This window comes from Schistocerca americana, chromosome 1, assembly GCF_021461395.2.
Source record: "Schistocerca americana isolate TAMUIC-IGC-003095 chromosome 1, iqSchAmer2.1, whole genome shotgun sequence".
Taxonomy (NCBI): Eukaryota; Metazoa; Arthropoda; class Insecta; order Orthoptera; family Acrididae; genus Schistocerca; species Schistocerca americana.
The window spans coordinates 814,369,671-814,383,635 of record NC_060119.1 but is presented as its reverse complement, the minus strand read 5'-3'; the positions used below and the strand labels follow the sequence as shown (position 1 = coordinate 814,383,635).

Below are 13,965 nucleotides of genomic sequence, written 5' to 3'. Positions count from 1 at the left end.
TGCACGATCTGGCTTGCTACATCCAGTATACGTTAGAGACTGGCCTTTATAACTAACTATGACCTGGTAGCCTCCTATTTGGGGGTGTGATGGTACATGTCATTGGAGTTCATTGCATAACTGCCATACTCTGTTGAGAACTGAATACGTCTTCAATTGGGTCCACTTTTCTGTCACGTGTTCTTTTACCATGCCACAGGAGCAGAGCAATGCCACAACATCTGCTGGTGGTTTGAAGGATAGGTCGAATACATGTACAGTCCAGCAAGATCAACCTTGAAATTGCAAACATTGCCATGTGCATACAGAAGCGGAATCCTTGCTTTATGTCTGATGTAGCATCGTCAATAAGTTTCATATAGACTGCATTACTTATGATCGAAAAGTGAATGGGACAATGTCAGAAGGTGGGATCTTGACCGCTTCCTTTAAAAAGCGCTTGACATCAAGCGCTTTTAGTCTGTTAATGTTGTTTCGAAAATCAAGTTTCAGTATAGATTTTCTGTATTGATTATCCGTGATCTTATCACGCTACGGCGTCAATTTTGTGTTGGGCAGAGGAAGTAAACAAGGCACGCAAGTTCGCGCTGCAGACGAAAACACAAAGCACGTCCACTCCGCTCGGCTGTTACAGGTCTACTGAGCTCGACCACTGACCTCGCTCTGCTAGGAGTGTACAATGATGTATATTCAAACTATAGCATGAAAAACGTTAACGTTAACTTTAACTTTACAATCCAAATTATATTAATAAAAATGTTTGTTTTTATACGACGTTTCGACACATAGCATTGAAAACGCAATTTTCCGTCATCACCTATGGCCTCGATTTTTTTCTAAAATTGGAGTGTGTCTAGCACAACATCAAAACATGTTTCTGTTTATTTTCAATATAGAATGTCCTTGCAAAACTTGATCAAAATCGGAGACCCACATGTCAGGCCCTTACCTTCGTTGTGGCTACATCGTGTTGCACAGAGCTATTGATCCAAGGAGATTTCCCTTCACTGCTCTTTGGAAACGGCATCGTTCTCACAGCGACGGTTCACAAATTCATCATAGTTCAAGCAATTTAATCGAAATATTTGTAAACTGTATACACAGAACTTCCTTATAAATTGATCTACCTTTTAATGAAAACCATATCAAAATCTCCACAGTTGTTCTTGTTGTTCCTGAGATTAGCCTGAATATATAGAAAGAGGCGAGCAGAGGACTTCAATTTCTATACGTAAAGAAAAAAAAGAAGAGGAGACGTTTTCTACCGAATATGATCATACTCAGTCATATATCTACCGTCAGATTATCTCAGAAATAATTTTAGTATCTTGCTTAGGCTCCTACAGCTACATAGAGATCACAGGGTAGTCAGATGACATCTTAAAAAATAGTGTTCCTTGCTAATTCCATCTTCACTGCAAGTGGTCATAGGATTAGTGGATGTGTCGTCAAGTCCTACACATTGCCAGTGGGATAACAAGGCAGATGTAACATATTTACGGAATCTATTTATTTATAGTTTTTCTGCCTTTGTTCTACAATAATCTGCTTCATTGAACCTTTAGCATCACTGATGGTTTCTTAACACAAAGTTACCGAATTTTTTCCTCAGGAAGTAAGTGTGTTCCAGAGAATTGGTTTGAGTTTCCATTTGCTTTATGATATCAGATATTATGAACATTACTGAATCTTATCTTGGGTACTGCTTTTAACAACATATAGTTGGCTATAGCAATGCAGGCTCAATTCTCTTGGTTTAAAGATAAGTGAATAAAGTGGCCCAACCGTTAAGGACAACCGCATCCCGTTGAAACTGCTGAGGTAATACAGAAACATATGAAGTTTAAAAAAATCTATTGGCTTGTAATCGATGCCTCGAAGTGGAGGCAAAAATATTCTCATTTCTACACTAGCTTGGAATATTATCAACGACGTTATGAGAATTACGAAGGAGGTGAACAAATGTAGGGCTCAGGTTACCGTTATTAATCTCTCACGTTAACAGTACAAAAGTTTCATTACCGAAAAATTGCACTACATTGTCAGGAGGCACCGCTCCGCAATAATGGAAAATAGATATTACAAAATCCGCAACGAAGGGTTGAATTAGTCAGATATTTATTTGTTCCTACGTGCTTTTAGACTGCCATATAGGCTGCATAACCATTTCAAGTACGCTGTTACGTCTGTGGCTATATCAATAAAAACCAGTTTGTTACCGGGCTTTAATTGATGAGAATAGCACAGATTAAATATCAATACATTAGGGTGAACAGTTTATGTGCAATGAAAAACTGGTCCCATGATCTTTCGTGTGTGTTTTCCAAAAGTATCTGACACTTCAGAGAAGCCTTATGTAACTTAAGTTCGATTATTCAGTTTCTCAAGGGCTTCATAATGATTTTATCTTGTTAAATTCTGCCAACGTTTCACTACACTGCACAAGCTGGGAGATGTGAATCTGAACGTCAGTTTTATATTAAGACGATGAAAGATTTATATTTGTAAACAGTATGACCAGGGATGTCTGCCACAGTTAACTCAATGACAGTTTCTAGAGGCAGTTGAAATTTTCATTTTAATGTCGTCTATATCTGACGTCAATGTCAGACGGTGGAGAGTTTGTGCGTACATAATTTCGAAATAGTTTACGATGGAGGGATGTCTGTAACTAGCTTACTTGTCTGGTTGTGGAGAATGCAGTTTGTAAATTAAATTTAAGTAATCGCGGAGCTGAGTGGAGTTGCCTAACGTGCAGACGCCGACACAGCACTAAAACTAACACATCAAGCCCGAGCAAACGATACACGGACCTACTGGACGGAAGTTAATGGATACAAATGGCAAGGAATTTTGACTTGGCATCTATTCACTGTCGGGCAAAAGCTGTGTGATTTAATATTTGCATTTTTCTTGTTATAAATTACATGGTGTCAGTTAATTAGAGGCGCCCCATGCAAATGCTTTGAAATCAGGTCTTTGTGAGAAATTCAGATAATTACATTCTCTACCTCATATTTTCCTTGATGCTGCTCCGAATCTTTTAATATTGCAGATCATTTGCTGTGTGAAACTGGAACGCCCGGGATATCTTTGGAACTAATTTAAATAAATCGGCAGTGTCAATCCGCTCCGAGCTGCAGACATCGTAGAGCTTCTTCAAAGATATTACAGGGCGATATGTAAATTAGTTACAAAGTACGGCGTGCACACGCTTTATTCAACACGTAAACGTCGCTACAGATATTCGGATTTACGTTATATCATGTTCAAAATGCCTGTCATTTGGCGATGATCTGACGAAGACGAATAGCGAAATACTGCATGAGCCGCTGAAGTGTCGGGACATAGATGCTATTATGACCTCCTGAATGGCTGTTTTCAACTCGGCAATGGTTTTGGGGTTACTGTTGTACACCATGTCTTTAATATAGCCTCACAAAAAGGAGTTGCATAAGCTCAAATCCGGAGAATATGGCGGTCAATTGTGACCCATGTCAGTGGCCTTTGGGTATCCCAGAGCCAGAATGCAGTCCCCAAAGTGCTCCTCCAGGACATCAAATGCACTCCTGCTTCGATGGGGTCGAGCTCCGTCTTGCATGAACCACATACTGTCGAAATCGGTGTCACTTTAGATAATTGGGATGAAATCATCTTCCAAAACCTTGACGTTCTGTTCGGTAGTCACCGTGTCATCAAGTCAAGGAGTATCGCACCGATTATTCCGTGACTGGACATTGCACGCCACACAGTCACCTGTTGAGGGTGCGGATTCTCGGTCCCCAAAATGCGCCAATTTTGCGTATTGACGAACCCATCCAAATGAAAGTGGGCTTCGTCGCTAAACCAAACCATATTCACATCAAAGTCCTGTTCGTCAGTTCAGTGGGCAATAGTGTTGGCGAAACACAATTGCTGTTCCATGGCCCTGGTGCTTAATGGCTGATGGGTTTGAATTTTGTATGGAAAGAGATGCAAGTCTGCAACAGCCATTTGTCGCAGTGTCTCCTGGTTGATTTCCACCTGTTCTGCACCTCGTCTTATCGATTTCCTGGGGCTGGTTTGAAACATAGCGCGTATCTTGTCGATGTTTTTAGGTGTTGACATTTTTTTGGACGACTGACATTGAGAAAAATGTCATCACCAACACTACCCGCTCTCTCAAAACTGCGAATCGAATTCGTAGCACACTTGGACGGTTGTCTTCAGCTTGAACTCGGTTGCAAACTTCCTTTGAGCCAGCCGGCCGTTGTGACCGAGTGGTTGTAGGCGCTTCAGTCCAGAACCACGCGGCTGCTACGGTCGCAGGTTCGAATCGTGCCTCGGGAATGGATGTGTGTGATGTCCTTAGGTTAGTTAGGTTTATTTAGTTCTAAGTCTAGGGGACTGATGAGCTCAGATGTTAAGTTAAAATGGTTCAAATGGCTCTGAGCACTATGGGACGTAACATCTGTGGTCATCTCATCAGTCCCCTAGAACATAGAACTACCTAAAAATAACTAACCTAAGGACATCACACACATCCATGCCCAAGGCAGGATTCGAACCTGCGACCGTAGCGGTCACACGGTTCCAGACTGAAGCGCCTAGAACCGCTACATGTTAAGTCCCATAGCGCTTAGTGCCATTTTTTTCCTTAGAGGCGCAGTTGGGTTGTTGTTGCTTGCGTAGTAGGCCTGCACAAGCGCTTTACGCACAGGCATTTTCACATGCAAATGGCCGACAACAACAATGAGCGTGCACATGCGCATACTAATTCCCTATCATGCCACGCGGCCACTGTGCAGTTTGAACGTCCTAAGGCAAACCGTTCAGAAGTTATAACGATTTTATTTCATTTATTTCAATAATTGTCACCCTGGTTCTATCGGCTGTATCCAAGGAGTTACAATGGCTGTATATCGAAGGAAAGTAATACCAGGAAACATCTTATTTCTGCTGAGTTGTCTGTTGGAGCTGTGGGTGGTATGTCATGACTGCGTGAGGTGTGCGTGTCCTTGTGTCCTCGTGTCCTTGTGTGTGTGTGTGTGTGTGTGTGTGTGTGTGTGTGTGTGTGTGTGTGTGTGTGTGTGGCTCTGTGTGTTTACTTTGCTGAAGAAGGCTTTGGCGGAAAACCATAATGTGTAACGGTCTTTTCGTTGTGTATGTTATTGTGTTGACTAACTAGCGGTTCGTCTCCTGATAATTTAATATTTAATATGATGTAAAGATCAGTGTTGGTTAACATCTATTTTAATAGTTATGTATCGTGAGGATTTCTACACGACACTGAACAAAGTTAAAAACGATATTTCTTGCCGTCAGTTATGCTGCAAACGTTTATTAATAGCTAATAACAAAAATCTGGCCCATCATCAGCTTGCTCAATAATTCGATGAATAGAACCGTGACTCTTTAATGGGCCGCGCCTCGAACAGTCCGCTACACTCTCATAAGTGGAGAATGAAAATATTGGAAGTAAATTATAATCATCGTATGACATGCCCAGATATTCTCAGCTGGGATGCCCTCCCCCGTCCCACACCCAACCTAATGGGGACGCCGGATCTCAAACAGCTCGCCCTACTTCTTGAAGCAAGGAATGCAAAATACGAGCAATACTGAGTAATCGATTGATGATCGTACAGGTACACGACATATGTCGAGAGATTTGTTGACTCTGAAGGTACTTAAACTAAACCAAACAATGGAAACTCCAGGCTGGAATATCAACAATATTAGGAAAGGGATAGACTGCTACTCACCGTAAAGATGACCCGTTGAGTTGAAGCTCTTGTCGGAGCTACTGGTGGTAGCCGTCATGACTGCGTGAGGTGTGCGGGCCTTTGTGAACGAGTGTGTGTTTACTTTGCCGAAGAAGGCTTTGGTGGAAAGCCATGATGCGTAAGAGTCTTTCCGTCGTGCATGTCCGCCGCTCAATAGGCTATCTTTATGGTGCGTAGCAATCTATTTTTGAACTAATACTCTTCCACATGCACTAGGTCTTATATCTTCTGAGACCTATTATATCATAAATAGATTAGAAATAGTTCCGATACTTTTGTTTTGGTTTCCCTTGAATGTAAGGCAAATATGAATCGCTTCGCATTCCGTTTCTGGGATCCCTATGTGATATTTGGTATGTGGCTGAAAACTCCATGATCTGCAATGGATCATTACTCGAACAGCGCGCTCCCGCTCTAGGTAGAGAATGAAAAGAAAAATGTTTGAATCAATCATGCTGAAACACGTGCGAAGCAACTCATATACACTTAACAGCCATATTTTTATTTGGTACGTATCCTCAGGCCTACTATGCAAGCAACAACAGCCCAACTCCGGCGCAAAGAAGTTTACAACCGAGTTCAAGCTGAAGACAACCGTTCCAAGTATGCTAAGAATTTGTTTCGCAACTTTGAGAGAACGGGTACTATGAAGTAACTCATGTACTTAACCGCCATATTTTTATTTGGCATGTATGCTCACAGAATAAAAATAAATGTCAATCCAATCTACTAGTTCTGACCAAGGTTTCGGAAGGCAAACACCCTAGGCGTAAATTTCCTTCCAAATAATCCCAGTTGCGAAATCAACCATCTCACTAATAGCCAAGTGGTGTTTGGCTCCAAAGGACCGAGCACTCCCATGTGCCGGATCTCAAGCGTGCCACTTTACGTGTCTGGGAAAATAATACATCAAAAAATAATTCGACAAAGTGTTTCACGTACTCTTAATAGCAAAACCATGCAAAGATGTAACGGAAAGAGTAACAAAGAAAACAGCTTTCTCGTCAAGAGTAAACACTGTAGATAATTTGAATAGGGAGTCTAATAATTTGTTAATAACCTTACCAAGTGTTCTTACACAGATACGCACAGTTTCTCTAACACAAACGACTGATATTTAACGTGAGAAGTACAGATTCTTTTCATTCAACTGAGAAACAAATAGAGATAAAAAAATGTGTGGGAAATCTTATGGGACTTAACTGCTAAGGTCATCAGTCCCTAAGCTTACACACTATTTAACCTAAATTATCCTAAGGACAAACACACACACCCATGCCCGAGGGAGGACTCGAACCTCCGCCGGGACCAGCCGCACAGTCCCAGACAGCAGTGCCTTAACCGGCCGAAGTGGCCGCGCGGTTCTGGCGCTGCAGTCTGGAACCGCGAGACCGCTACGGTCGCAGGTTCGAATCCTGCCTCGGGAATGGATGTGTGTGATGTCCTTAGGTTAGTTAGGTTTAACTAGTTCTACGTTCTAGGGGACTAATGACCTCAGCAGTTGAGTCCCATAGTGCTCAGAGCCATTTGAGCAGTGCCTTAGACCGCTTGCCTAATCCGCGCGGCCAAATAGAGATAGTTCCATTTGTATACTTCTTTCTGTGGATGTGCATTTATTAACTCGTCTTTTGTTTCATTTGATACGTTTTCGGCTTTGTTGCTTTCGCTGTTAGGTGTTACGGAAATCCAAAGTAAGTGCTTTCTGAGATTGCACCATGACACTTACTGAACAGTAGTACCGTTGTACTCCGAAAGAAAACGGAAGGAACAGTTGCGAATTAAAACTTGCACATCTGTAATTAGTTGTCATTATGACAGGTATTTCATTGCTGCAACCTCTTCACAGTTGTATTACTACATGCTTCTTACGTTGCACTATTACCTGTGTTAAATACATTGACCACCCTATACAAATCATGAATTGCTTAGGGGTCAGGATGACTAGTCACAGCTGTAGTTGCCTTTCTACAAGCATTATTAAATTAGTGTAAAAAAGGCCGAGAGATATTTGAGAGAAAAATTTCAGCCACGATCACGGGGCGATATTCGGAAGAACTTCTTAATCTCACTACGTCAGGGGGGTGGGCTGCGCTTCTCTCGTAGCTTCAACATTGTAGCCCTGCTTTACACTATCCTGAAACATTTCTTTTGATACTCAAACGTCAGCATTACATGCTGAACTTGACACTTATTACTCGACTGGAAAACGAGTCGCTGGCGAATAATGGGGCTTTTGATCGAAACTGGCAGGCAATAGAAGATTTTATACGAGCAGTAACTTATCCAGGTAATCATAATGTTATTTAAGCACACATTTTCTAAATAAACGATTTGCGTTAAGCAACATACCCATCTTTACTCATCCTTATCTAATATTGTTAAAATTGCTTATCAACGTGAATCGTCCAAAGTGATACTTAACGACTTATCTTTACAATTGCAGAAAATACTTTATTTTATGTAGAATCTCTTGCGTACTAGCAATGAAACTGAATTTGTATGACATAACATGCAAAGTCACAAAATGTACGACCTGCCGTATAACAACAGGCAGCAGGTCTTTACTTGAAAAATAAACAAATAAGTTTCTTTTCAAGTCTGAATATTGTTATAAGATTAGAAACAATCTCTTATTTATTTATTTATTTATTTATTTATTTATTTAACCTGGCAAGATTAGGGTCATCAGGCCCTCTCTTACATCTAACGAGGCATTCTACTTATTTTACATTCATATGTTTTAGTAGGCATGTTAAACTACATCTAGTACAAAAAGTGAAATAAACAATTACAAAGGCACACCTGGAAAAATACATACATACATATAGAGTTTATATTCGTAGATCGTAAGTACTGTTATAATTAGACATTATTGAAGAGACAGATTTTTAGATAGGAGTGCTAGCAGCAGGGAGTATGAGGGAGACTGATGGTGAAGGGAGGAGAAGAATAGAGAGACATGATGAAACATAATTAAGGAAATATAAAGGAAAAGAAGATTGCGTGGCTAATAGAGATAGATGAAGAGGAAGGCACCTCAGGAGCAAGATAGGAGACGCTAGCTTTGCTATTTGACAGATTGAGAGGATTGGCCTTGTACATTAATTTTGTGGAGAACGTTATGAAGATGATAGTAGGAAATGCTTCAGCTTCTTCTTAAAACCAGCAGGAGATTGAATTTTGCGCAAGGTAAGGGGCAGTTTGTTCCAGAGGCGGACAGCGGCAACTGAGGAGTTTGCAAAAGATTTTGTTTTGTGAGTAGGCACAGTTAGGATACCAAATAAGAGTGACCTCGTGTTTCGATTATGATGGCATGACAGGTTTTTAGTCTCTGAAGCAAGGTACTGGGGTGCTTGCGCGACGAGGAGTCGGTGAAGTAGACAGATTGTGGTAGTCATGCAATTTGTCCGGCCCCAGCCACCCTAGCTCGGAGTATGAAGCACTAACATGATCATATCGGCGAATGTTGCAGGTGTAACGCACACAGGCATTCATGGTTACTTCTAGCCGTCTTTTGTTTTCACTACTCATGCCTTGTTGAATTACATCACAATCGTGGAGGTTCGCTAGAACGAGTGCTTGCACGAGCTGGCGTTTCAAGTCCTGTGGAAATATGTTCCGAAACTTTTTGAGAGCATAGAGACAAGCAGACGTCTTTCGGCACACTGCGACTGCATTCTCCGCCCAGTTGAGATGCTCATCCAAAGTTACACCCAAGTTCTTAACTGTTTTCTGATATGGTATTGGAGTACCGTCGAGCAGAATAGGAGGTAGCCGTTCGCGGAAATCTGAACTTATTAATTTCTGATGGGCTATTAAGATTACTTGCGTCTTTTTTGCATTTACTTTAAGCCCCAGGTTTTTCGCCCATGTCACTACTGAAGACAGATCATCATTCATCTGAGCGATTGCAGTGTTTACATCTTCAGGTCTGACGCTTAGGTAGAGCTGGAGGTCGTCGGCATAGAAATGATATTTACAGGAGGACAGAACCGACGAAATATCGTTGACATATAATGAAAACAAAAGTGGTCCTAAGACTGATCCCTGTGGCACTCCCGAGGAAACATTTTTCCAGGAAGATTTTTCATTTACGCAGACAACACATTGCTGTCTGTCTTTTAAGTAGCTTTCAAACCATCTCATTGCACTATCCGAGAAATTAAGCTGTTGCATTTTTCTGAGCAATATGTCAAAATTAAGTGTCAAAATAGCTCCATACTCTTTTTATAAGTGTTGTAATGGATCCTAAACCAACTAAAGGAAAATATTTTCTTTCGTTGAATGTCTGCAAGACCTGATACAATGTTAAATCATCAGAACACCATGATGCTGCAGACGATCTGGGAATTCAGATCAAGTTCAGAGAATGTTTTAATAAAAGATGAAATAAAAGAAAGCCAAGACGAAACACGTAAATAAAAAAAGATAATTTCCATAGCTGTCGAATTTATACTACTTGTTTATATTATGTTCAATAGAAGAAAGATGGAAGGTTAGAGTTTGCCACCTCAAATACATTGCAGTCATTAGAGCTCGGATTAGGAAAGAATAAGGAAGGAAATCGGCAGTGCCCTCCCGACATTTGCCTGGCGCGATTTAGGGACATCACGGAAAAATCTAAACTTGGATGGGTGTACGGTGAGTTGAATCGTCGTCCTCCTGAATGCTGGTCCGGTTTTCTAACCACTGTTCCACCTCGCTCGTCATATGTGAAAGTCATGAGTGGTGGGTATTCGGCATGACGTATAAATGATATTTCCCGTGATAAGACGAAAACAGTACACACGTATCGTTGCATAGGCTCATGAGCCACATCGTATCCACTGTCCACGGTGCGACTGAATGCCACCGGTGGGCATTGCGACATGTGGTACGGTAAGAAAATTATGTAAGCAGGCCAGAGTCGAATGGGGAAGCATTATAGCTTAGATACTAGCCGCATATGAGGAAATCCACTGACACAAGTGAATTTGACAAAGAGTGGCTCTGGCTCTGAGCAATATGGGACTTAACGTCTGAGGTCATCAGTCCCCTACAACTTAGAACTACGTAAACCTAACTAACCTAAGGACATCACACACATCCATGCCCGAGCAGGATTCGAACCTGCGACCGTAGCGGTCGCGCGGTTCCAGACTGTAGCGCCTAGAACCACTCGGCCACCCCGGCCGGCGACAAAGAATGGATTGTCATGTCCCGGCACCTGGGAATGGGCATCTGGAAATGGCGAAGCTGGTCGGCTGTTTGTATGCTGCTGTCACGAGCATGTACCAAAAGTTGTTGTAGCACCGTGAAGCCACGAGTAGACGACAAGCTATTGGACGTCCACGCGCCGTCACAGAATGTGAAGTTCGGGCGATTGGCCGCTCGGTAAAACAGAACAGGCGGCGATCTGTGGCATATCTGACGACAGAGTGTAATGCTGGTGCAGCAAAAGTGTTTCGCAGCACTCCGTTTACAGCACAATATTGAACATGGGGCTCCGCAGTAGACGACTCCTGCACGTTGGCCCAACGCTATTGTCAGTTATGCTCTCAACGGACGTCGAGATTGGACCGTGGAAACGTGTCACCTGGCCCGATGAGCCACATGTCTCGTAACATCAAGTCGGTGGTCGTGTCCGGATCGCGCCATGGACACCAACCGGTCGGCGCGGTACTACGCACTGCAGAGCATTCACCTGGTCTTTCATGAATCCATGGACCCTGCATATCACCTCGGGACTGTTCAAGCTGGTGGAGGCTCTGTAATGGTGCGTGTGCAGTTGGAGTGATATGGACCCCTGATACGTCTAGATACGACTTTGACAGGTGTCACGTACGTAAGCATCCTGTCTGATTACCTACATCCATTCATTGTGCATTCCGACGGACTGGGCAATTCCAGCAGGACAATGCGACACCACACACGTCCAGAATTGCTTCAGTGTGTCTCCAGGAACACTCTTCTGAGTATAAACACTTCCACTGGTCACCAAACTCCAAAGACATGGACGTTATTGAGCACGTCTGGGATACCTCGTAACGTGCTCTTCAGAAGAGATCTCCACCCCTTTGTATTCTGACGGATTTATGGAAAGCCTGCAGGATTAATGGTGTCAACTTCCTCCAACATTACTTCAGACATTATTCTAGTCCATGCCACGTGTTGCAGCACTTCTGCCTGCTCGCAGGGGCCGAAACGTTATTAGACAGGTGTACCAGTTTCCTTGGCTCTTCAGTGTAATACGTCAGGAAAATTATCAAGGGCCAGCTCTGCACCCACAAACCAACGGCCCATATTTTGGAGGGATTTATCGACTTGTGCTACACATTCTCGAAAAATATACTAAGGACTTTTTGGATACGTGCCGCACAGAATCGCTGCTGTATCCCTTTCCTAACGAGGACCGACACTGTTACGTATATGGTTAATGTTTTGGCTCATCAATGTTCACATAACGTTGACGATGGTTTCTACTTACGACAATAGATGGTGTCTACTTCCTTTGTCGGAATGACAGATCGTAACTAGAATATGGTCTATTCATTCGAGTACATTGCATCTAATATCGTAGCCCCAGTTCATTTTAATGACAAACCTACATGTAAATTAACAGCTGAAGGACGAGTACCAAAATTCCTCCGACTGAATGGCCCTTTTCTCATTTGCCGACGATTCTCCGTCGAAATTCCTCTACTTAATTGTGCATAGGCGTTATCGAGGCCGAGCCGTCGTTCCTTACTCTCACAGCCTCAACTGCCGCCCTTTTTCCTACATGTGGTTAGCCGCCATGTAAATGTGCTTTTGCAACGCCGCTAGTATACTTGTGAAGGATTTGTGTAGCTGTACTGCTAAACTTTGATGTTAAGTGTTTTATGTTGAGATGACTTCATTTTGTTCTTACGACTTGTCTCTAATTCAAATTCATCTGGGACTGTCACAGATATGCGATCAATGCGATAATGGATGAAAGAGTGGAGAGACAGTCCAAGGCTTGGCTACAGTAAGCAGATCAAAATGAATGTAGGTCCCTATAGGACAGAGATTAAAGACCTTGCACAGCAGTGTGTCGAGAGTAGCGTCAAACCAGTCCTCGGGCTTAAGACCACAACTACAACCGATCGAAGGCACGCAAAAACGTCCATTTATCTTTCTATTTGAAATTTAAAACATACTGACGCCCTTACCTTGTACTGAAAAGCACAGTACCATAAGAAAATATCCGTATATAGACATTAGGTGTGACGACGTTGTGATGATATGCTTTCTTCTCATTAACGAAGAACACATCTGGAATCCATATCCTCTTAGTATCAGTTAGCGTGAGGTACTTCAGTTTACCTGAAACGAGAAAGAAGAATTCAGAAAGTCGTCAATGAACTTGTAATTTTAATTCGAAAATAAGGCACTTCCAAAAGTTTAGGTGCCATAATTTAAGTGGCTAATTCCTAACACAAGCTCATTTATTCACATACTCTAACAAAAATCACGAATAGCTTTAATACACAATCACCTTGGCACTAGAGCTTTCACGTGGGAGAATAGCCATTTCAGACTGGCTACGTTGGGCCCTAACCAACAAATGAAAATTCATATTCGGTAAAGGAGCAATACATTGCCCCTGCAGCGCCGGTGTTTTAGCGATTGTACAGAGTTAAAAAAAGGTTTGGCATGTGGCATGCCGTGTCATTCCCAGTATGATGTCACTGGGCAATGTGTACGTCGGTTTGAATCGCGATAGTGGATGAAATTGTCATTGCTAGTATTTAGCCGGAAAGGGAGGAGAGTTGGTGACGCAAAGCTCCTGATCACCAGTGTTCTAGATGTGTGCCCTGATATAAATCCACCACCGTTTTGACCAATACTGAAGGATGCAGTCATTCGGGTGACTATGTACACTTGACAGCAGAAAACTGACCGACGGAAATCGAAGTCCAGCACGGCATTCACGTGAATGAAATGCAATGTGCCATATTTTTCTGCTTACCTAGGGAATAAGCAAACAAGGAAATACTACTTCAAAAATTACGGAAAACTGATCTTGTCAGCATTATAGATCTCCTCCGAGAAGGCAGAAAATCTTTCCTACAAATAAAATACTCTGGCATTATCGGCCGGCCGCTGGTGGCCGAACGGTTCTGGCGCTACAGTCTGGAACCGCGCGACCGCTACGGTCGCAGGTTGGAATCCTGCCTCGGGCATGGATGTGTATGTT

At 42.5% G+C, this 13,965-nt stretch overlaps 1 protein-coding gene across 1 annotated transcript in view; it reads right to left on the bottom strand.

Annotated features, from left to right (window-relative positions):
- Positions 1-13,965, bottom strand: part of LOC124594351 (glutamate-gated chloride channel-like) — a 180,465-nt gene that overhangs the window by 104,392 nt on the left and 62,108 nt on the right. Inside the window, exon 5 of the mRNA XM_047132721.1 lies at positions 12,938-13,091. Within this exon, the coding sequence (XP_046988677.1) occupies positions 12,938-13,091 (154 nt within the window). The remainder of the gene's footprint in view (positions 1-12,937; positions 13,092-13,965) is intronic.